Raw genomic sequence first — 25013 nt, forward strand, 5'->3', positions numbered from 1 at the left:
CCATCAGTGCAGCTCAATTCAAGATTCCCTCATTAACTTGGGTTGTTCCCACAAAAGAATACCCAAACATTGTGTGAATGACCTCAAAAAAGTGCAAAATCACCAAAGATCTGTAATATTCCAGTGACTGGTGAAGCAATCATTCCATTTTCTAACCTGCAGGCCATTTTTACACACCAATTAGAAGCCCAGTTGAGCTGCAAGCAGAGAAATGCAACTACCAGATTCCCCAAACTAATGCAATACTGGAATTTGAAAATTCTTCCAATTTCCCATCCCTAAACTTCTTCTTTTCTATCCCTAAAGTTTCCTCACAATCCTAATTCAACAAATGAACTCATAATCCCAGCATTAAGCAAATACTCTGAGGATCTTCCAACTACATATTTGAGGGAAAAAAGACAAAAATCAGTTGTTTTTTTTTTTTTAAACCTGTGCTAAGAGGTCAGTAATGAGCAGGATGGATGCTGTGCTTGTTAAGAAATGAAAAGGGAAGTGTTTCTGACCTGCCTGGTCCTCCTTGAGGGTGTTGGAGATGGTGGAGCCCGTGAGAGCAGCCAGGGTGGCCGAGGGGGAGGCGCGGTACCGGGACAGGCGGCTCAGCAGCATCTCATTGATGCTCTTGGCAGATTCCCCCTCTTTCCTCATCAGGATAATTCTTTCCTGCAGAGGATTTGCTATACAAATGCCATTTTCTACCTGGTAAAATGGGGGGGAAAAATACTTTAGATATTGAAATCTATAGCTGAGAGATCACCCAAATTGTATCACGCAGGAATACAAAGTGAAACTTTGCTGACAGAAGTTCTTGCAAAAACAAAGTTGTGAAAACAAGACAGGAATATTTTTTTGTTTGTGACTTCGTGGTTCAATAGAATAATTTAAAAGAAGATATCTAACATCTTTGAGATATTTAATAGGGTATCTTCTATTTATGCTTGTTCTTAAAGACAGAATTGCTTGTCTAGACTTGAGTTTATTTAGGAAACTCTGCTTAAAAATATATAATCCTCTTGTATTTTCTTAGTGGTGTTTGGCTCAATCATTTTTCCAGGCAAAAAGTGTGAGCAATGATTTCTTCAGACCATGATGTTCAGGGGATGTTTTACTGCAGAATGCATCTCTTAATGAAGATGTGATTTAGAGTGTTAGAGATTTTCCATGAGTTGTACTACTACAGCCTCCCAATTCCAGCTCCACCATCCCACTCCATCCTCCTCTGCTGAGCAGAAATACAGACATAAAAACCACATTTTATGCTACAAGAGAACTCATATTGCTAAATATAATAATCCTCTGGAGATGGAATTGGACAGTTCACCTTCTGCTCTGTTCAGTTATTTCACATAAATCCATTCAGATCACGCCCATAAATATCCAAACCTAATATGTCAATTAAAAAATGCTGATATTTAATTAAACTGGGTTATGCTACCAACATCAAGCATAGAAAACACACAATTTGCTTACTATAATTTCAAAAATATCCATAAAGACAGAGTGGCCTTTGGGGGTTTTTTCATTGAGGCTTGCAGGAGACCAAATCCAGTAGAAAAAGGTTCCATCTGAAGAAAGATGCACGGTGGTCATAGTGCTGCCAACTGGGAAGTGATTTACTGGCATTGGGATTATCTGACATACCTATGAGACAGAAAGCATCTTAACAGGTCAGATTTTGCAGTTTGGCCTTACAAGTATGAACAGTATGAAAAATAAATAGAGATCAAATGCAGTTAGTGCAGAAGAGGCTTAATATTGGACTTAGTAGTAGCATTACACTGATTTATTACCAACAGCTATTCTGTGATATTTGCCAAATATCCAAACCAGCTCACAGATCTCAAATTTAACCATCTAAAAATAAAAGGATCATCTCCTCTCTAATGATGGAGAACAAACCCACAGTACCACAAGGAAAATACACTTCCTATTGAGTCACCTACTTTCTGCAACTTCTCTTAAACATTGCTTGAAACTTGAGAGGAAAAGGGGAATTAAACATTTTCAGCATCAGGAAACACACTGGACATAAATGTGTGTATCCATCCCAAAAACCACAGCAGGAAAAACCCCAAAGTAAACAAACTACCCCAGTTTTACAAACTTGTTTATCCACAAATCAAATCACAACCAGATCTGAAACAACACCTGGATTCTGGGACAGGGGAAGAACAAAGAGCTGCTCAGGAAGAACACATTCTTGATTTAAATCAAAGTGCACTTTGCTGTTGTTTGATTGCTTTAAGATGTGACCACACTGGAATCGTGGAATATCCTGGGTGGGAAGGGACCCACAGGGATCATTATCGAACTCTGGCACTGCACAGACACCCCAACAATCCCATCCTGGGCATCCTTGAGAGCATTGTCCAAATGCCCCTGGAGTTCTGTCAGCCTTGAGCATTCCCTGGGGAGCCTGGGCAGTGCCCAGCACCTTCTGGAGGAAGAACCTTCCCCTGATACCCAACCTAAGCCTGTTCTGACACAGCTCCAGCTGCTCCCTGGGTCCTGTCCCTGCTCACAGAGAGCAGAGATCGGGGCTGCCCCTCCTGAGGAAGCTGTGGATTGGGCTGAGGTCTCCCCTCAGTCTCCTCCAGGCTGAACAAGCTCTACCAGTACCCCATAATACACAACAGTGTAATTAGAGATAAATACATATATTTGTATATAAGACACATTGAAACAGTAACATCTCTACCATAACTTCCACATTCACCACAGAGTCACGCCAAGGCAGGGTTAGAAAAACGCAGTTTCACAAAACAAGAAACTTCAAGGCTAAAACCAATTAAAGCTAAAATGAGTGTGATTCATTCAGCCTGCTTTGTTCCTGTCCCCTTTACCTGCAGGGTATGTTGATCCACCAGCTGGAACAGGTAGTGAGGTTTGCTATCAAAGGACACGGGCCGATGGAGGAGTTTGCCGTTGCCAAAAGCCACCCAGCCCGTCTCCAGCTCCTCGTTCCGGCAGTACACAAACCCCCTGGAAAAAACCCACCAGGATGTTCAAACTCCATCAACCCTGCCCTGCTTCTTTGGCTTTTATTTCAAATAACAGCCACAATGCAACCACAGTGTTGAACTTTGACTGAACTTATTCAAGTCAGCAATTTTTCTTGTGAAAGGCTTTAAGCGTAAAAAGCCTCGTGGTTTTCGAGCGATGAAGAAGCAAGGAGGTACAGTGAGTCACAGCTGCACTAATTACTTAATGAATGACATAATTAGCAAACAAACACTCACAAACTCAGCTATAAATAAGAAGTCACAGAACTGGTCTGTAGTATATCCCTCTCAGCAGAGAATCAACCAACATACTAGACATTAAAAATTCAAAATGAATTTAAAACTCTGCTGCTGTGGAGGTTGAGCTAACGGTCTCTACAGGCCCCTTCCAACCTCAACTTGTTCTTTAATTTTAGACAAAACACACTCAAGAAGAATTTCAGATGAGAAACCCAACACATTAAAATAGCATTTAATGACAATTCACAGTATCATGGAATCACAGATTGGTTTGAGCTGGGAGAGACCTTAGAGATCATCTCCTTCCAAGCTCCATATCCTCCCAACATCTGGGAGAGGCTTCCCAAATCAGGAACCTTTGGGTTTCAGCAGCTCTGCAGAAGAGGCAGCACTGGAGTGTCCCTTACCTCAGGGTTCCATGCAGGCCTGACCCCAGTTTGCTGATTCCCCTGCCCACGGAGTTGGTGGTGTACAGGTAGAGCCCATCGGCTGCAAGGCACCGGCCCAGGTCTGCATCTGCAGCAGGAGCAAGGACAGCGGAGAGCAGCTCTGTAACTCTGCAGCTGGCAATTCTCCCTGGGTCTACAGCCCAGGGAAACCAGCATGTGCTCAGGGCAGGTCACTACCAACCCTCTTTTAATGCTAAATTTATTATTTGGTGCTCTAAGAGCTGCTGGAACACAGGCACAGCCCAGCAGACCCAGTGGTTTTTTTCACATCTTTAAGCCTCAGAGGTGCCCAGATGGTCTCAGTGTGAGAGGGAAGAAGAATCTAATACTGAGCCTTGATCTCTTTTCTGCCAAACTCTGTGATTTGTCAAATCCTAAAGCTGCTCAGGTCTCCTTCCACTTCTGAACACCTCAATTAAGACAAAATGTATTTGAAACACAGAGCAGTAATTATTAATAATCAAGATGGGACACAAGTCCAGTCAATCTATTGAATTTCACAGGATCTGGACACTCAGCTCAGGAAGGAAAAGTCCACTCACTCTCCTGCCTAAACACCTAAAAAGAGATGTCTCCAATAAATCTGCAGGTAAAATAACTCAGATTTTTAAACTCCTATGGATTGCATTAAAAGTCATCAAAGCTCGAACTAATATTTCTAAAACCATGTGAACTCTTATTTATTACAAAAATAGTAAGCAAACAAAGCAGTAAAAACTGAGAATGAATTCAGGAAAAAGAAATACAAAAGAAAGCATTAAAAAAAAAAACCTTCAAACTCAACCGGGTAGAAACAAAAGCAGAGTAGGGAAGAGGGGAAAAACACAACAATGAACTTGTACTTCTAAAAATAAACTTGCTGTGCTACTGATAGCTGACTATTGAACACAGGGACAGTGCACAGGGCAGTGATTATGCTCTAACGAGGGGATAATATCCAAACTCTGTCTGACCCCTCTGAAGAATTCCCACTGGAGTCAGGCAGGGTCACTGGATCAACTGCTCTGGACTGCTTCCCACAGCCTGACAGGTGAAAGCAGCAGCTGCTCTCCAGCAACAGTTTTTGAGCCCCAACTCCAAAGTTTTACATTGGTTTTTAAACAATTATCAGCACTTAAAGCATCCTGTCCTCCTCTGCTGATGGTGACAGGGATGAAATAATTCACCTTTATTCTCACTGCTGGCACCAGTGTTGGCATCAGGGGCAGGTAACATGTCCTCAAAGCCCCAGGACACGATGTGCTTCCCTCCAAGCAGGCACGAGGGGGATCCAGGGCCTCCCTCCAAGAGCAACAACCTTTAAGCAGAAAATAAAATACAATTTTATAAGGAATAGCAGTAGGAAAAATGAGCTAAATTAAAAGTTAAGACCGTGATGTATTTAAAGTAATTATTCTGTCAGAGTTCATAAGTCATTTTAAGGAATCATCAATATTTAATGAAAAAAATAAAAACAAAACACCCAAAATCCAATCAATGCTTTTAGGTTTGATTTTCTAATGTCTTCTGCACATGACTAAATCTTCCCTAAAGCTTTCAATAACTCTAAAGCCTTTTAATCACTTTTAAAGCCATTCCTCCCTACATGCACTTAACACATTTTCAGAGCTGCTGGAAAAGTTGATAAAGAGAAAAGTTCTACAAACCTGTAGAGAACATCAGCCACAGGCAGGGACCCCAGCTCAGTCTGTTTCTGTAATAGATGCACTGTATGAACAAAGGTTTTCAGCGACCCTCTAAAAGGACAAGAAAAACATGAATTAAAGATGTCTATTGAAGCCAGACTGAACACACACAACAGCAGCCATGGAGAACACCCCCAGCCACAATATGGCACCAGCTTCTTTGCTAACTGGCATCTCCTTCCTGGAGGATGTTCATCCTTTGGGGAGGAAGGGGAAGGAGGAAGAGAGGGGGACAGGCAGAATGCTGGGCAATCTCTGGCCTAAATTCCACCTTTTTTTGGAAGAGGCTGAAGCCCCAGTGGGGAGGAGAGCAGCAGCCACAGGCTGGGCTATCAACAACAGGTTCATAAAGGCAATCCAGGCACCTGATAAAACACCTCAGCCTTGCTCCTGAGGCAGCTCTCTCAGGATTTCTTGTAGCTGATTCATCCCATTCAGATCTCCAGTGCAACCCCTGGATCTTCCTGGCTGAGGCCAAGTGTGAGCAAGGGCTGCTGCACTCCCACCTGGAGATGCCTTTCCTGACTCAAATAGGAAAGACCAGACTCATCCATTTCTCACCAAGATCTGACTTCTTTTCACAGAATCATGGAACATCCTAAGTGGGAAGGAACCACAAGGATCATCATCCAGCTCCTGGCCCTGCACAGACACCCAACAATGCCAGGCTGGCCCTGAGAGCTCTGGCAGCCTCAGGACCGTGCCCATTCCCTGGGGAGCCTGGGCAGTGCCCAGCACCTTCCCCTGATCTCCAGCCTAAACCCCCTGACACAGCTCCAGCTGTTCCCTGGCTCCTGCCCCTGCACTGCCCCTCCTGAGGAAGTTGTGCATTGGGATGAGGTCTCCCCTCACAACCCCAAATTTGGAAGATCCAGACCTCTTGAAAAATCTGTATTTTACAGTTTCTGTTTTAAAGGTCAAGGCCATGTTCTGGAAGATGTGGTATTTGTTTCTAGCCATCACAGCCCACCTAAGCAGGAGAATTTGCTGTGTCTCAGGTCAGTTCTGAGCTGCTTTCTCCACAATCAGGAGTGATCAGCTGCAGAGGTCCTTGCCCTGCACTCTGCTGAATCCAACCTTTTGTTGTCACATGTGGTCACTCGGCTCCCAAATTTCCCTCCTCCACACCCCAATCCCTGTTTTCCCCAGTGATATCTTCAGCTCTTTGCTTTCACTGATAAACCTCAGCCTGGAGAAAACTGACACCAAACATATTAAAGCACCTCAATTAATTATTTAAAGCAATATTTACCCTGTGGCTTTATTTTTAGCAATAAGAAGCACCCAAGATTGCAACTAGGAATGTCAATAATGGTCTCATTTTCAAGGTTTTTTCTTCAACACATGACTTAGATATTTAAAGGAAAAGTGTGAGGCTTTCAGAGGTGAACAAAGCACAATGGGATATTTCAAGTCTCTAAGCAATGCAAGGCAGACTTGCAAAGAAAATAAAAGATCAACCTGAAGTTCAAAAGCTCTACTTGAAATTTAGCTCAGCTGCAACAGAACATCCCACATTTCCTGCAAATTGACATCTGGGGAAAAAAAAAAGAAATGAGATTGTGTTTATCAAATCCAATTTCTCTGAGCTATGTTCAAGTACATTGCCTTTCAGATAAGGCAGTTGTCAGGACAGAATAATTTGCCACATACCATAAATTTCTCATTGACTTCATTAAAACAAGTGCACTAGAAATTAAGTAGGTTTCATTTGAATAAACCTTTTCCTAAAGCAAATCATGCCATATCCTGGGAACTCCAGCATCTTAAATGAGAGTTAAACTTCACAGACAAGGCTGTGACCTGGAGAAACATTCAAACCAATATGTCCAAAAGGCTCCTTGTGACTTTAAAGCCATATCATGGGGCTTTGCAGAGGTTTTGTATTTCCTCTCCCTCTCCCCAAGCCCTATTCTCTCAAAATAGTAGGTTTTGATTAAAAGCAAATATGTCCAATTTGTCCTCAATCACCTGATGCCAAACCCATGCAGGACAAGGGGTATTTTAATCTACAATGGTTGAACTCTTCACTGGCAACAAAATTTAAAAAATACCTCCAGACATTTGAGAGACAACACTGAAATCAAATCTGAAAGGAGTTGCCCTGAAACCTGGCAGTTCCACCTTCTCCAGCCAAAGAAAGGTGCAGGACAAAGGGAAAAGGAGACAATTTTCTCCCTGATAAACACATTTGGAACCATTCCTAGAGCAGCTCACTGCAGTGGAAGCAGCAATGTGCACACGAGGCATTGCTAACCCAAATCCTTCTGCTTTTGCATATGCTAAACACATGCAAAAAAAATGCTTAGCAGTTTCACCCTTTCCAACCCAATATTTAAATATCAGAAAGAGAAAGGCTGGTGCAAGCTAAAAATAACTATCACCAGTGCAGTCAGATCATTTCTGATTTGTTTCAATGGGAAGAGAGAATGAACATCAACCACAGCATTGCCCAGGGGTGCTGGAGTCACCATCCTGGAAGGGCTCAAAAACCATGGATGTGGAATTTGGGGGTATGGTAAATGGTGAATCATGGCCAAAGTTCCTTAATTCTATTTTCCCAGTCAACTTTTGTGTGCTTGTGACCCCTTAGAGAACATCTGGTTGGGATTTCACCTTACACCAAACCTCAAGAACCTCAGCTGAACTCTTGAATTGAGGAACTCCAGGGTGTTACACCCAATCTTACCAGTCCTGTTGAATTGCACTGAATAGTTCATTTATTGTTGTTTTGCACTGGGTGATTTGAAATGTGTCCTGAGCATGTTACATCAGGTAGATTGTCATCATTTCCCTTCTCCCATCACATGCACCCCCTGTGCTGTACCCCTGGTCACCCCTCCCCTTGCCCCTCCTCAATGCTATCCCATCCCCTTGGCTGTGGTCCTCTCATACCCAGGGAATGGGGGCCAGGGAAAAGTCCCGAAGGGCACGAAGGCAACGCCCTCTTTATCCCACCTGGGAGGTCACCAGAGCCTGAAGTGTCCCTTCCCAAGCCAACAAACAGGACACTGCTCCCCACATGGAGAAGAGCGTTTCTTGTTTCTCATCTTTTGCTTTGTCCATGTAAGACCCTGTGGGCCAGGGTCTTTTTATTGTGTTTTTATTTCCCAGGTTATTGTTTGATTTGTTGTTTGGTAGTTTTTTGGGCTTTTTTCCCCCTGCTTTTAGAGTGACACAGACTTGTCTTTGTTATTCATTTGAGCCAGGTGTTGGTTTATCTCTTTGTAACTTAGCTACTTTTCTGCCAAATTTCAAACCCCTTCCTCCCACAACCAGTTGTTAACCCCTCCTGTCCCAAGCAGTTTTTCTCCTTTGTGTCCCTTGCCCTTGTGTTCCACCCCCAGTGCTTTTGATTAGTTGAACATTGTATCCTGCCTTGAGACCTGCCCCCCTTTATAAGCTGTTGCTTGCCCCAGCTCGTTGCTTGGGACCCTTCCTGCTGTTGACTGTCCAAGTGTCTCCAAGTGAACCCTGATTTATGGGACTTGCCTGAGCCACTGGTGAACACTGTGATGGCGTTTCTGATGGGAGCGCGACTTTTGAAAGATTTTGGGGCCAAATGTAAGGAATCTCTAAATACCTTGTGTTCAGGATAATGGATTGAAAGCTGGCCAGGATAGCCATTGAGAGAAATTTGCAAATTTTCATTTGTTTGTAATAGGAATTCCAATTTTTCCAAATCAAAAGGTGGATAAATGCACGTTGGGTCACACCCCACGAGCGTCCGCAGGCGGCGGCGACCTTTGATAATTAATTTTGAAATTAATTCTTGTGGAGTCACAATAGTTTTTGGTGCCTGGGGAGTGTAACATCAAATAAAGTAACCCAGTGCCACCCCAGGCCCGTGCTGCTGCTGTGGCCTTTTTACTCCCTATTGGAGCAAAATCCCACTGGTAGCTGGGATTCTGCGGAGCCCCGAAAGAGGGGGACTGTCACCCCTCCACTGTCACCATGTAGCCAGGACATGAGACAAGGGTCCATAGCCAGCTGGAGTGGACTCAAACCACAGCCCAAGAGACACAGATTCTTACACAACCCCATGATTCTCTGTCACTTCAGCTCCCTTACCTTGCACAAGCCAAGGCAACCAGGGCAGCAGCAGCGTTTTCCTTCTGCTTGTAGGGGATGTGCTGGCCGGAGGGCGCCGCGTCCTCGAGCCAGGAGCAGAGCAGGGCCTCGATGCCGTTGAGGCAGTCGGCCGGCTCCTTGGTCAGGCTCAGGGGCTGGCAGTCCCGAAGGCAGTTCAGCAGCACCTCAGCCGTGATGTTACACAGGGAAGGGTCCGTCCTGCTCTGCGACTGGATCAGCGGGAACACCAGCAGCAGCCCCATGCGGGAGGTGAAGGGCGCCTGCTCCGGCTGCTGTAACAACCCCTGGCGCTTCAGCAGGGCCAGGGCCTCCTCGTCGCCGGAGCTGTCGCGGTCGTGCTGCTCCTCCAGGGCCAGCTGGCGCTGGGCGTTCCAGAGCCCGCGCAGGGCATTCAGCCGGTACTCCAGCAGCCGCGCGTACGCGTTGCTCTGGTTGCCGCACACCGAGCGCAAGCGCTCCGCCAGCTCCGTGGGGTTCTTGGTCTCGAAGGTCAGGATCTGCCAAGGGGAAAGGGGGTGTTTATAGAGGGCTTTAGAGGGGATAAAATAAAAATCTCGTATGGTTGTGGTGTGATTTTTCGATCAGATGTTTTCTGTGGCAGGTAGGAGGGATGTTTTTAATTTTTGGGGCCAAAGAACAGGCGAGTGGTGCTGTGTCCATCTCGGGGTGTGGAGTGATGGCCATAAACTAAAAGACGCGGGATCGACCAAAAGACGCGGGATCGACCAAAAGACGCGGGATCGACCGACCGAAAGACGCGGGGTCGACCGACCGAAAGACGCGGGGTCGACCGACCAAAAGACGCGGGGTCGACCGACCAAAAGACGCGGGGTCGACCGACCAAAAGACGCGGGGTCGGTCGACCAAAAGACGCGGGGTCGGTCGACCAAAAGACGCGGGGTCGGTCGACCAAAAGACGCGGGGTCGGTCGACCAAAAGACGCGGGGTCGGTCGACCAAAAGACGCGGCGTCAACCGACCAAAAGACGCGGCGTCAACCGACCAAAAGACGCGGCGTCAACCGACCAAAAGACGCGGCGTCAACCGACCAAAAGACGCGGCGTCAACCGACCAAAAGACGCGGCGTCAACCGACCAAAAAGACGCGGGATCAACCCAAAGACTAAAACACATGGAATCCCACGAACCCCTATCCATGGAGGATGGCAAAGGACAGGGACAGCTGCCCAGGGACAGTGTGGAGTCTCTCCCTCTCTCTCAGGACATTTCCCTGTGTCACCTGCTCCAGGTGACCCTGCCTTGGCAGGGGTTTGGACTGGGGAATCTCCAGAGATCCCTTCCCACCCCACTGCTGTGGGATTCTGTGAGCCTGATATGGCTGAGTCAGCATCCTCACCAAACCCAGGTTTGGGGGTTGCTGACGGGGATTTTTAAGCTTTCAATAAACAACAACACCACCACAGATTGTAAAGAAAGATACACACACAAAAGAGCAGCTTGGAAAACAAACATTCCCCTCTCCTCTGGAGCTTTTTTCTGTAATCGAGGCAATTTTGCTAAAAGTTCAAAAGAACTGCAAAGTTGGAGGGTCCCAGGGGTTTAGAGCCCTTCTATGAAAACTGATAGGTTACAAATATTGTGTAACAAGAATGTGCTTGTTCTAGTTTTGGAGCTCTTCAAATAAACAAACAAACCAACTGGCCAACCAGTTTATTCCAATCCACCAAGAGTTCTCTTACGCTCTCTCCCTCCCCTGCTTTTTTCTCTCTTAAATTTTATCATTTTGCACTTAGCTACACCTTTCTCAAAATACTTCAAGTTGCTGCTGAAGTTAAAAACCCTAAAAGTCTCCTCCTCATCATTTCAGACAGAAGAAAGAGGCTTTTTTGGCACTTCTAAATAAAACTGGAAACCAAGCTGGAACAACAGAAAACAAATAAAGGGTGACACAAAAATATATTTATGGTTTAATACCCAGCCTGGGACTAGAAAACTCAGAGTTTTAAGTAATTTACAGACAACTTTTCTCCTTCCAGCAAACAACAGTGGAGCTCAGCAAAGTCATTGAAGCTGTGGCAAGCTCAAGGAAAGCCATGAGCCAAGCATTTTCTGATACTCTGGATCCAGTGTCCAAAGGGATTTGGTATCCAAAGGGCTTCTGGCCATGTTCCAGAGTGCCTCATTTCATCCACCCTCAAACACAATTTTTGGCCCATCTTTATGCTGTAAAACTGTCCTTCTCTCATTTAATAAATAAATATAAATGTGGGAAGGGGAATGTGAGAGACAAAGCTGCCGTGGAGAATGGCAGCCAGAGCTGTTTGTTTTGTGGGGGCTTTTTAATTGCAGGCAGCAGTCATAGAGATCATGAAATAAAAGTTTCTGGCTAATTGCAGGCTCCTGAAGAGTTGTTAAAATGCTGCAGGACAAATCACATCTGCCAGGGCCTCTGACTAAAGGCAAAGGAACAGCTCTGCAGTAGCACTTTGACCACTGGAGCCAGGAAAAGTTCACCTGAAAGGAATTCACATCATAATTACACTTGAATGGATGTTGTACTGAGCTACTTATACCTAATAAGCCTTCTTTAATTAACTTCTCCAAGCGATTATGAATATTAATTCCTAAACCACATATTAGACATTTAAAATAACCACCTCCTGTTGTGTGTTCTGCTGCCTCAAAAATAAGTTTGTTTCCTGTTCTAGATGGAATCACTTTCTACAACAGTTGGCTTTTGATTCTCTTGAACTAAACTGGGTGGATTTTCCACTAAGTGACAACAAGCTGCAGAAATGGAGGAAAAAGAGAATGAATTTTTGCATTTTCAGAGTTAAATGCTGAAGAAAACAGGTCTGTGGTCTTTGTTAATAACAAAGATACCACCACAAAAGACAAGCTGTGATGTACTTGATGTTGCATGTCCTGCTCCTCAGATCCCACAGTTTAACAGGAAAATGCCTTTTTTTTGTTGTTTTTGCCTTTGATATGGCCCTACAGCTCTGAGTCTGTCTTGTAGCAATCAGGACGAGTCAGTGTCATCAGTTTTGCTGATGAAAAGCCTTTTCCTGCTGAAGTTTTAGTTTCTCCCTGATCCCACAGTTCCCAATTTGCTTTAAAAGCATGCATGGTCTGTCTGGGGTTTTGCCTCAGTCTTTGGTAAGGGAAATGAGCACTAATTTGGGTAAATGATACAGGAAGTACATCAGCTTCAACAGATTCACAAGATCACTCCAAAATGGGACTTTGAGACTTTTGATAATGCAATTTACATCATCTGATTTTCATACAAGGCTTATGGAACCAGTGGGGAAAAAACCTCAATGATTCAACATCATCTGAGGGTCTAAGCAGGAATCTGCACTTCCAGAAAATGAGAGGATGTCAGAAGAAAGGTGTGAGGTCACTGCTGCACAGGACACTTCAGCAAATTCAATTAAGGCTGTTCTCCTCAAAAGCCTTTTTCCTAGAGCTCAGCACTACCTGCAGAAAGCAGCCTGAAAACCAAACGTTCCCAGTGAGGCTGGGACAGACCCCCAGGAGCCCCCAGGGCTCAGACACATCCCAGGGAACTGCTCTGGCTCTGTGGCAGCCAAATCCAGCCCTTCCCACCCCAACAGTGCCAGAGCTTCACTTGGCCCCTGCCAGATCCATCAGTGCTTCCCTCTGGATGCATTAAAGACTCCACACAGGAATCCCAGCCCTTGCCAGGATATCTCCAGGCAAAGCTTGTCATCTTCCAAATATCTGGAGTCAAAACAAGTTAAAATAAAACACAAGAAACCCCTCATCATGTTCTTTCACAAGTGCTGATACAAACAACACAACAAGCAGGGTTTATAAAAGGTAAAATTCCCTTTCCTGCTGCCTCAGGATTTACACCTGAGCCTCAGCTCTGATTTGGGACGTGGGGTGCCTCAATATCTCCCTGTTTGGTGTCAGGGGCAGGCACCAAACCCAGCCCCACACAAACCCCACTGAACCCATCCCTGATCCATCACCCCCAACTCCAAACACTCCTGACTAACAAGGCTTGAACAGAATCAAGGAGGATGAAGAGGATGTAACAAACATCACTTTGCCAGAGAACAACTTATCCTGCTTACATATCACTAAAATCTGTGGTTGAATAGTTTAATTGTCGCTATTTTAATTCCACAGTATCTTATCCTTACACACTATTTCCTTATTTGATCTTTTAAATCAATTTTTAGTCAATATTTTAATTAGAAAATGGTAGAGCCAAAGTTCAATCACTCTAATTGGTCCTTGACATCATCTTCAACACTGAGGAGCACAAAAGGTTTCTGATTTTAGATAAACTATGGGGAGGTGACATCTTCCCACTGTATCCAATATTTGTCCTTTTGCATCCCACTCCATGACCTCACCCAGGTCATTCTTCCCATCAAACAGAATTTTTGCCAAATCTGCTCCACAAAGGAGGGGCTGGCATTCCCTATTTTCAGGGCAACACGTTTCTCTGCTGACAGTAAATACCAGACCAGGTCCAATTAACACACACTAATATACATGAAGAGTTTTAGCCTGAGGTTTTATGACCCTATTAAGTAAATTTAAATGTGAGCTGTCACTAAAAGGCAGCTCTCTCCTCTGGCTACAATCCCTGCCCCTTGTGCTCTCCCTGGTGCCTGTGCCATGGATTTTAATTCTGCTACACAGGGAACTGAGGAGCAGGGAGGTTGTGCACAAAGAGGGGTTTTTGTCCTGAACTTGCATATTGCAAAGGGAAACCTCAAAATCTCCCCAATTTAATTCTTTCTCTCCACAGTTCAATTGGCTGAAGTTCACACATGAAGATGGTGGAACATTTATCAGGATCAATTATATCCCCATACCCCCCTGAGTATTAAATATGGATTATTTCCATCTCCCAGGAGGTACAAATCTCAGAATTGTAAAATATCTTTAAAAGCAGCATCAAAAAAATTAATTCTATTACATTGACCACCCCATGACAGGTATAAGGTCATTGCTCTTGTACCAAATGAACAGAGGCAGCAGCACTTGATTACTGGGCTCTTTTGTCTCTAGAAACACCAATAAAACAATGTAAAAAGACTGAATTACAAGAAGTATGGATTATTCTCTCACAGAAAGAGCCCGAGTGACAGTTTTAAAGGAACCCTGAAGATTGAAATACACATCCCAACTGAACCTGCTCCATAAACAACCCTGTGTCCTTGTCTCCCACTGTGCTGAGCCTTCCTGCTCCTGGCATTTTCTGGGACATCCAGCACGAAGCTGCCTTGGTGTAAAACCCACCTTAATTCCTTCTAAAACATTTCCTAGCCCCTCTCTAAGGCCTTTTCCTTGCTACACCACGTGCCCAATACACAAATATGTGTGAACATTTTCTCCCTGATGTTTTAGCAGCTGCTGCACTTTACACCATGCTTTAGTGCTGCAGTTAGAAAACTACAAGTCTCAAGGTTGTTCCAGTTTTTTCTGCTCCAAGAAATTTTAACCTTATCCTCTTGTTCAAAGTCTCTGCTGACTCCTCTGTGTGAAGCAGTGCAGGTTTTTAACTACTCAGCTAAAAGCAGAAACTATTTTCTTTTGTCAAAGCACTGGAAATCTCATTGCTCACAAATAAGCACTAAGACACTGCTGTCTTTTACAATTTTATCCCAAATTATTTCTGTAACCACACAAATTTATGAAATAACCTTTGTATCTGAGATGAATTACAGAAAACAAGCAAGCTGTAAATAAATAAAATGCTATAAAGTGTTTTTTTCTTTTGTTCATTAAAATATTTCTTTGGCTCTTACTCAAGTAGTAGGTGAAAACAGCTGCAAAAGGTAAAGAAGAATCTTGGTAATTTAAACATCTGAGAGTGCAGATCACTGAATTAATAAGCTGCAATTGGTAACAAGATCTATATTTGGGAAACAGATTTGCAAAATCATCCTTGAGAAGTTTCCCTATGTTTCTCTACAAGGTTACCTAAAACACAACTTCCAAACTCCAAAGTCAGAGGCCCAGTGGTCCCTGTTAGAGAAGTTTAATAAATTCCAAGTGCTGGCAGAGGATGAGGCTGTTCCAAGCCTGCCACACGCCTGGCTCAGCAGTTTTCCAGTCAGAGGTCACAAGCCCAGGAAGGGTCACCCACTTAGGAAAGAGTCAATTGTTGATGGTGGCATTAGGGACTTGCAGCGTGACAGGGGTGACGCTTGTAGGTGGCAGAAAGGTCACAAGCAGAAAGGTTTGGGAAGCACTGACCCAGATAATTGCAGGGAACTGCTCCCTCCCTCAGCAATCAGGCAAAAGTGACAAAATGTTTTCTCTGGGCTGGGAGGAAAATGGGTGAAAACTTCCAAGTTTAGCAGAAACCTTCCAGTCTAAATGATTTTATGGCAAACACAAGTCAGTCACAGGAGTGGCACATGCTGAGAGAAGAGCACTGGACTCCAGCTCTTCACCCTCTCTGTGGAGAGCCAGCCCAGGCCATGCCGGGGGGAAGAGGAAAGGCCACCACTTTTTCCTTACTTGTTTCATTTTTTATTATTTTTTTCACCTTCCACTCCATTAAAGGTAACCATTTTCAGTGCAGAGTCACACCTGCCCCGTGGCACCTCTGTCCTACAGAGCAGAGCTCAACAAGCAGCAGATGAGGACAGACAGACAGACAGACAGACAGACATGATGATCCCAACAGCTACTGAGGGAGGAGCTGCACTCCCAGCTCCATGGGAAACCAGAGGAAGGCTCCCTGCCCATGGCAGGAGGGGATTCTGGATGATCTCTAAGGTAAATTCACCCCAAATCATTCTGGGACTCTGTGTTCAGCTGCCAGATCAAATCTCCCTGGTCTGAGGGACCTCTCCTCCTGCAGACCAACCCTGACCACGCTCCTGCTGTCCCTCCAGGGAAGATTCTGGAAGGGCTGCAGTTCCCTTTGGGCCACATGAAGGAACTTCAAGGGAATATTAAACCCTTCCTGCACTGAATGTCCCTGCTGGATGGGCACTGACCAACAGTGTCATGGTAACACCTCCAGCTCTGGCTGAGGGTTGTCTCCAAGAAGGAGACTTTGCTCTTTCAAAGATTTCTCTGTGTGAAAGGTTTTAAAATAAAGGTCCAAAGGCTTCTGTAATCACTGACTAATCCAGGTCTCTCCTGCCTAGAGGATTTTAGTGGGAAACCTGCACCAGGAGCAGCTGGTTCATGCATAATGTTACAAAATTCTATCAAATTTTGTTAAAAGCCCCAATTTTCTGTAAATATGCTGAAACAACCTAAGAAGTTGGCACACATCATCACAGAAAAAAAACCAGAGCAAAAACCTCCACACCCTTTAAAACTCAACATAATCTCCTCTTTCACCTTGTTCTAGGAGTAATTCTCTTGTAACATACCATTAAGGAATATATGTATAAATACAAGTGTATACAAACACACAAAAAGATAAAATCAAAGCTGCATGGGAGTCAAAATAACACCATAATAAGTTTCCATAAGCCTTTCCTGGCATAACACCAGCACTGTAACATTTTTTCCTCTGCTTTTCTTTTTATAAATAGACAGAACCTTTGAACAGAAGGACAAAGGAAACACATCCAAACACACTGACATTAGTCACCAATACACTCTTTAAACGGATATTTAGGCAAAACAGACCAGAATGATACTTCTCCACCCAAAAAAAAATCCATTAAAGTATTAAACATTATACATTTTTAATTAAGCACTTCAGCTCCTAATTCAGCCAGGCTTCTGACCACCACTGATGAAGCACAAGAAGTGAATTAAAGAAGTTTCCTAATCAAAGCAGCAGCTGCAGCATCTCCTACCCTTGGCCAATAGCACATCCCAAGAGATTTCTGTTTGGACCCTTTTCAAAGATATTTATTACAGTGCAAGTAGGAGTAGAAAGAGTGTAAATGAGCTCTTGTGTAGCAGTCGATTGCATGGCCACGCTTCAATCAGATGTGTGCACCTATTTCCACAAAATGGCTCCTCAAAGCCATTCCACATCACCAAGGTATCCCTCATTTCAATGAAAACAGCATTAAAAAAAGGCAGAGAAAAGTTAGGAGCTAAATAGTTTACATTTGCACTATGGGAAATTTCATTTTTTTAAAAATCCTTCCCCCTTAATACCAAAGTCTAAACCAATTTGCAGATATCTGAAAATGAAATTGATCGCTTGTGATCATCAATTCCATCAGAAGATGGAAATAAAAGGCTTTAATAAGCTGTGACTTAAGAATAAAGATCAAATAAGTCAAAATCAGTCTTATCAAAAATAAGCACCACAGCAAAAAGTCATATTTAATTATTTATTTCAAAGTTTTGCACTGCAAACACAAACAGGAAAAGAATCTCTGGAGCAGAAAAAATGAGGTGAATCAGTGGCACTGGATTGCTGCAACACTTGTTAGAATAAATGCCAAAGCACAAGATACAGTAGCACCAATTCCATTCCTATCTCTCCCAAACAACTGGAGTTTTAGAACATTCCTAAAACCAACAAAAAAATTCTCCAGAGCTGAAGTGTTTGTCAAGTGAAGCTGTGTGTCAAGTTTCAGGCTGGAACACACTTCTGGCCTGGCTGGCAAGATCTTAAAATAAGGTCTTGTTTGTTTTCTAAAGGATATCCTCCTTTCTTGTGATATAACATGAAAAATGCTGTGGGAGCACGTTATTTTTCTAGCACAGTTTTTAAACTCAATTCTTCTTCTAGAACTATGCCATGGAATCAAAATATTTTCTTGCATCCAAGCTGCACTGAATGCCAGAGCAACTCTGATCACAAGGGAGAATCATTCCATGTTTATACACACAGAAATAAGTCAGCCACCTTAAAAATCTCCCTTTTCCTGTTCATGTGATATTTGCCAACATCCATTTCAGGGGAGCAGCTGATTTCTCCATGCCATTCCCCAGTGTCCCAACACACAGGACAGAAAACACACATTCTGCAGAAAATATCTTTCCTTAGATAAGACTGGGGGAAGTTTCCCCAAAGCCCAGTGAACAATAACGTTGTGGGGTCTTCTCAGCAACGGCCCAGACAGCAGCTAAAACCTCACTAAAAATCGGTTTTTCGGCCTAAAATGCCTGGGACCAAACAGAGGCCGGAGATAAAGCTCCGGCTGGAGCGTCCCCTGTGCGCTCCCACCGCTCAGCTCCGGTGACAAAGCCCCTGTGTCATTGCGAGCCACACTGCCGGGGAGGAGGGTGGCGTGAAACAGGAGAAGGGAGGCACACAGGGGGGAAAAAAAAAAAAAAAATGCAGTCTACCAAATAGATGCAACCTATAATCCGTGACATTCAGTCCTTCAGCGGCTCCTCCTAAGATAAAACAGCTGCACCGCCTGCCTGCAGCCAACAAACACCAGGGGCAGTTCTGGGAAGGTAAAAAGCTGGGATGAAAATCTGGGCTGCCCTCCCGGATCCTTAATAACCGATCACTGTCAACAGCTGAATAAAACACCCGGGCAGCCCTGAGCGTGTTGTTTTAAGGCTGATCAATTACAAACCATCTAAAAGTAACAGCAAGAAAACACAAAACCTTCAATAAAAATAAACGGGCCAAAGGCCACGCTGAAATCCGTGAGTGCGGCTCCGATTTCCAAATCTTACGGATTCAAAACAAGGAGGACGCACCAATACTTCACCCTCCATTTACATCAGCACCTCATCATCCTCCTGCCCAGCTCCACTTCCATTATTATCTGAAATAAATCAGATTGACTCAAGACAGGCAGAACGCGCTCGACACCGGCTGGCTCCGGGCTCCAGATCCCTCACCCGGCATCCGCAGGCAGCATCCTCCATGCCGGCCCCCCATCCTCCCCTAGTCATCCTCCCTGCACCCCCATCTCCCATCCCCCGTCCTCCTCGCCTCAGGCCTCCGCTGCCACCGTGCCCCTCTGCCGAGGGCATCCTCCCCTCAGTCCCGGCCCTGCCCCGTCCCTCCCCTCAGCTCGGGGGGCCGCCTCACCTCCAGCTCGGTGTCGCCGGGCTCGGCCACCCCAATGATCTCGCTGGGCAGCTCGGCCAGGTCGGTGACCCGGATCAGCCCGTCGTGCAGGAAGATGGTCTCCTCCTTCACCGACAGCCACTGCGCCGAGTCGGTGGCCGCGGCCGCCGAAGCGGCCGCCGGGGACCCCATGGCGCGGAGGGCGGGGGGGCTCCGCAGGGCTGAGGCGAGGCGGGTCCCGCTACCCGCCCATGGCGGGGGCAGGGCGGGGGCAGGCGCGTCCCCAGCGGCCTGAGCGCCGGACAGCCGGGGCGCGGCGGGCAGCAGCGAGGAGCGGCGCGTTGCCACCGCGGCGGCGGCGCTCCGGGGAGCTCCGGGAGCCGCCGTGCCCGCCCGCAGCCCCGCGTCCCGCGCCCGCCTCACACACACCGCTGACAGCGCGACGCCATGTTGGGGGCTGAGGCGCGCCCGGCATGCACCGCGCGAGGAACAATACACCCGGCCCCCTCCCAGCCCGCGGGGCCCCGCCCCGAGCGCCGGGACACGCCCCCAGCGCCGGAGCTCCGCCCCCCCGAGCTGCTCCCGCCGCTCCGCCCGCACCGGCGGCGATGCCGGCAGCGCCTCACCCGCCCCGCGTGTGCTCCGCTCAGTGCTCCACCCGCACCGGGCACGGCGGATCGTCCGCACTGGGCACAGCGCCTCGCCCGCACCGCGGGGAGGGTAGCAACAGCACCGGGAAGAGCGGGTCAGCTGCACCGGGCGCGGCGCCGCACCCGCACCGGGAGCGCTCCCCTCAGAGCTTCACCCCGCTCATATTGCACGTCACCCGCGCTAAGGAGAGCGGATCGTCCGCACAGCGGGGAGCACTTAAACCGCACCTGGTGCGCTCCCCTCAGCGCCTCACCCGGGGAGCGGCTCACCCGCGCCGGGTGTTCTCCCCTCAGCACCTCCCTTCGTCCCTCAGGGACTGCTCCCCTCAGCCCCTCAGGGATTGCTCCCCTCAGCCCCTCGCTCGTCCCTCAGCGAGGGACGCTCCCCTCAGGGCCTCGCCTCACTCCCCTGGCACTGCCCCGGGGTCTCACCCTCATGCCATGGCCGCTCCCTCAGCCCTTCTCCCTCCACCGAGAGCTGCTCCCTCAGTGCTGTTCTCCTCAGTTTCCCTCTCAACCCTCTTGGATTCACTTACTGGGCCCTTCTGAAACTCCCCATTTCTCTCTAGGGCTGGTCCCTCTTGGTTCTCCCTCATGGTTGTTTTTCCTCTCCCGCAGCCCTGCTCACCCGTATTTTGTCTGTGCCCTCACAGAATGATTTCCCTTTTTCCTTTCCCCTTGCCCCCCTGTCACCATGTCACAGGAATCCTGTCACCGCTCAAGGAGTTTTTCCCAAAGAACTCGTGAGCAAGCAGGTACGTCCCATCAAATCTGTACCTCTGGATTTATGGATTCCAGAGGGTGTAAAGCAGAAGCGTTGCAACACCTCAGTATGTGTGGGAAAAAAGGGGATCCAGAGGAAAATTGATCCTTCTTTCTCAGCCTAATTTCACCCTCAGTTCCCTCAGACCTCGCCCTGAGCCCGTTCAGAGGCACAAAGTGTCAGAGGCAGCTGTACCTGGATGTTCAGCAAAGGACGTGCTGTGAGACAAATCATGTTAATGAGAGAGACGTGGTGATAAATGTTAAATAGTTTTAGTGGATAATTGCTGTGGGGATTCCCATTGCAAGTGTCTGCTTTTCATGGAACAGTGACTGTGCACAACTGAGCAGAGATAGAGCTCTATGCATTTATTTACCTGTTTGATCAGATTAAATTATTTAACATATTAGTGCATTACAACAAATGTGCTGTGCTATTGCAGGAAAAGCTTATTCAGAGCTGGAGTAGAACAAGATCTACCACCAGTGCTTTATATCCTATTAAATCTGATCGGGAAGAAGCATATTTTCCATGCAATGCATGACCACTCAACATAGGACCCATGCAAAGCCCTTTTGTAGCACTGATTCAGCAGTGTGAGCACTCACACCATTGTGTAGCTTGTTTTTGAGGCCAGTTCAGTTGACACAGGGTTCAGGTAAGTTCAAACAAGCAGTAATTTAGAGATCTGTGTGATAGCTCTGTGCACTGTTTGCTAGGACATCCCTGCTATTCATGTGAGTAGAAGAGTCTCCAGGCTTGGTTTATTCTGGAAATAGATATTATTTGCCTCTGTGCAGCAGTAATTTTTGATCAGGGAGAGTGTGCAGAGCTGCTATCAAAAGTTTTTCTGAGGGAGAAGCTTCATGGGCATCTGTTATTTTTGGTCAAGACGTGACAGAGAGAACAAGGGCTGCAGATGGACCCTGATCCTCCCGTGGGAGCCCTGGGAGGAGTCAGAAGAGAGGGAATGCTGAGATTGGAAGATTTTCTGGCAGGTGGGACGTGGCAGCTGAGCTCTGGCAGAGGAGATAAGCCAGGCTCCCAAAGGTTCCTTGGAGCAAGGGAAAAACTCCTGGGGTTGGATTAGTCCCAGGATTTCATGGGGAGACAGCCACGGGTGTTTTTGTTCTTGTCTTGTTCCCAGAGTGGGAGTTTGGCATTGTTTTCATTCATCCACACGTGAAAGGAACGGAGGGAGAGAAACACAAAGTGTGTGTGCATTTTACTGGGAGTAACATTCCACCAAAAACTCATTCCAGCTTTAGATCTTGTGGAGCTATCATGGTGCTACTGAGTGCCCTCCACAAAATCCACACAAACAGCAGAGCTGGGAGCCAGGTGGGACGTTCCCTTCATGAGCAAGGTGAAGCCATCAGCAGAAGGGGTTTGCAGAGGTTTGGATGCTGTTCTCCAAAGGGAAGTTTCACAGGCTGGGTAACCCAGGTGAGAATGCTTTGTCTGCAGCTCTTCCCAGGCCTCCTGGGCTGCTTTATCCCATGGAGAATCCGTGTTTGACGTGGCTGTGGATTCAACCCTCGGCCTTGGGATGCAAGCCAAGGCCTTTGACAGGACTGAGGAGCTGACTCAGAGCCAGGAGAGGCTCTGGAAGCTTCCACAGCAGGTGAGGCTCTGAAGGAGGTGTGTGGCCACGTTACTCCCTGGCAGGGGCTGTGCTTTGTCCTTTGCCTGGGGGCTGGTGGCAGTTTCTCCCAGGAAGGATCCTGATCCATGTGGGATCAATGGGAGTTAACCTGAGCTGCCTCCAGTGAGAACAGCCCCCTTGGCTCTGACCTGCACTTTCTGTCCAACTTCCCAAGATATTCACCATTTTACAGTTATTGATTTGCTTATTTGGAGTTCTTCTGAATTCTATTGACTTGACAATCCCAAGTTAAAAAGCAGTTATTGAATGAAAACAATGGAATAAAACTGAGAAATGTACCCTGTCCTGCCTCACTGCAGGTAAATAACATAATTACTGCTAAATGTCATTTCCTAAATTATTTGAAGTGCCTGCCATTCAGGAATTGAGAGTGTGTGGTACAATCTCTAAACTTACATGGAATGCTGATGTGCCTTCCTGCATGGGGTTTTCAGCACTAGGGCTGTGCTGGATGCAGCAAACCCCATGCAGTTTGCCTGGAATCTGCTGCAGAAGATGTTGTGTAATGGAATGAAAAAAAAAAAATCATATTTGTGTTCTGCCTGTCACCAGCAAATGTCAGCTTCAATGTGCAGTCAGAGGGCTACAGCAGAACTACAAAGAAGTCTTGGACTACTTTATGGGATGACTTAAAAAATAGACCAGAATAACTTTGTGACACAGAGCATCAGGCTGAAGGAATAAAACCCTCGACTTGTAAATAGGCTCCTGCAGAAAACCACTCTTCTGCTTCCATTATTTTGCTTTTTTTCCATTATTTTGGAGCAGATGTTGAGTGTTCTTTGAGCTTTGCCTCTGGTGGCAGGATTTTGGGATCAGCTCCTTCCTGTGCAGGTCTCCTGTGTCCTTGTGCTTCTCTGGACATCACAGATACTGAGATTTAGCAGAAGATGCTCATGGGCTGTGGGCAATAAAATTCACTCCTGTGAGCTGCAAATGGAAATTCCCTATTCCTGCTTGGAATTTGCCTGTTATGTAATGGGATTTAAAGCAGCATTGTCTCAGCCTTCAGTTTAATTTTACATTAACAGCTATTATGTGTGGGGAGAACTCCTTTCATCCCAAGGCTTTGCTGTGTATCTTTATGTTCATTTAAAAATGACACTTTCAGTGACCATTGTGGCACTAAGGAATGTGTGAAAAAGAAAAAACAAGTTGCTATTTTTATGTGGTCTGCACTAACCAGATTTGCAGACCCTGAATCCTGGCTCCTCTGCTTGGTACTTGTTATTTAGGGAGCCCAAATGCCATCATTAATAAAGCCACTACCCAAGGAATACTGGCATTTCTTGGCACATTATTCTGGGATTAAAAAATACAGTTTCTCCAAGTAAAACATAGAAAGGACTGAAGTGGAAACTAAATCAGTGTTTTACAGAAGAGAAGGAAGAAACTAGACAGTGAAATAAAATAATTCCAAACTTCAGAAATGTATTTTAATTGCAAATGGAAATATTCACATTTTTCTCATTTAGAAGAGCAATAATTGCTGGAGATTGCAAGGTGGGCTTGAGGGAGGAAGAACAAATGGATATTTTTGTTAAAATGAATAAGGGTTATAGGAAACAAGAGTATGAATCACTACCTTGCAAAGGTGGCCTTTCTTAAATTGGACAGGAAACAAAAGTAAATTATGGAATCAGAGAATCTGGGAATCCTGGAATGGTTTGGGTTAGAAGGGACCTCAAAGCCCGTCCCATTCCACCCCTGCCATGGGCAGGGACACCTCCCACCATCCCAGGGGCTCCAAGCCCTGTCCAGCCTGGCCTGGGACACTGCAGGGATGGGGCAGCCACAGCTGCTCTGCTCAGTCTCTTCCACGGCTGAATTCTCTTTACCTTTGGGGAGTTTCCTAATCCATTCCTATTGCCATTTAACCCTTTCCATTTCCTTTTCCAGCTGTTGCAGACACAGAGAACAGTTTCTTTCCTCCCTCTCCCCTTGTCTTTCCCCATGAGGGCTGTGAGCAGAGCTCCTCCCCACCATCCCTGCACTAAATCCTCCCTGTCCTTTCAAACTTGCTAAGTTGGAAGCCTGATCTTTTCTTTGGGATTTCCTGCTCCCTTGAGGTGCTGGCATTTAACAGCACTCTCCCAAATTTCAGGTTTCATTTTCTTACTCAAGCAGCCTTTTCTGGAAGTACCTAAATGCTGCCCATCAGTGAGAAAGAGTGGCTGGGAGCTGAGCAGATCCCTGAGTGGTTGTCCTGAATTTTTGAATCTTGAATGTCTCAGAAGACTCATTATTACTATCCAAAAATAGGTAGGTTTAAATACAGCAATTCTGTGCTGGTTTAAAATTCAACCTTTCTGAAAACCGGTGCAGTAACACGAGGGATAAATAAATAGAAAAAGAAGAATCTGGTAAAATATTCTGCTTAATATTGTAAACATATCAACGTGACAAGGTGGCATCTCTGGCTTCATATTTACCCCATGTTTTACTTAAAGTTTTATTTAAAACCTTTGGAAAGAGGAAGTGTCATAAGCTGGTTTTCTTTTAGCCTACCAAGAAATGTTTGAGTGTCTACATTTGTATTTCAAGAATTTTCTCTG

The 25013-nt window shown here is 45.9% G+C and overlaps 1 protein-coding gene across 4 annotated transcripts in view; it reads right to left on the reverse strand.

The window, feature by feature from the left end:
- The window catches only part of HECTD4 (HECT domain E3 ubiquitin protein ligase 4), a 69353-nt gene extending 49499 nt beyond the window's left edge, over window positions 1-19854 (reverse strand). For all 4 annotated transcript variants that reach the window (XM_054646074.2, XM_077187751.1, XM_054646073.2 and 1 more), the window contains exons 1-8: window positions 19401-19854; window positions 9448-9965; window positions 5338-5427; window positions 4858-4988; window positions 3650-3758; window positions 2844-2982; window positions 1471-1641; window positions 507-699 (exon numbers count right to left, since the gene is read on the reverse strand). In XM_054646074.2, coding sequence (XP_054502049.2) covers window positions 507-699; window positions 1471-1641; window positions 2844-2982; window positions 3650-3758; window positions 4858-4988; window positions 5338-5427; window positions 9448-9965; window positions 19401-19571 — 1522 coding nt within the window. In that variant the 5' untranslated portion in view covers window positions 19572-19854. The remainder of the gene's footprint in view (window positions 1-506; window positions 700-1470; window positions 1642-2843; window positions 2983-3649; window positions 3759-4857; window positions 4989-5337; window positions 5428-9447; window positions 9966-19400) is intronic.
- Between the last annotated feature and the right edge of the window lie 5159 nt (window positions 19855-25013).

The sequence above is a fragment of the Agelaius phoeniceus genome, chromosome 18 (assembly GCF_051311805.1).
Source record: "Agelaius phoeniceus isolate bAgePho1 chromosome 18, bAgePho1.hap1, whole genome shotgun sequence".
NCBI classification, from domain to species: domain Eukaryota; kingdom Metazoa; phylum Chordata; class Aves; order Passeriformes; family Icteridae; genus Agelaius; species Agelaius phoeniceus.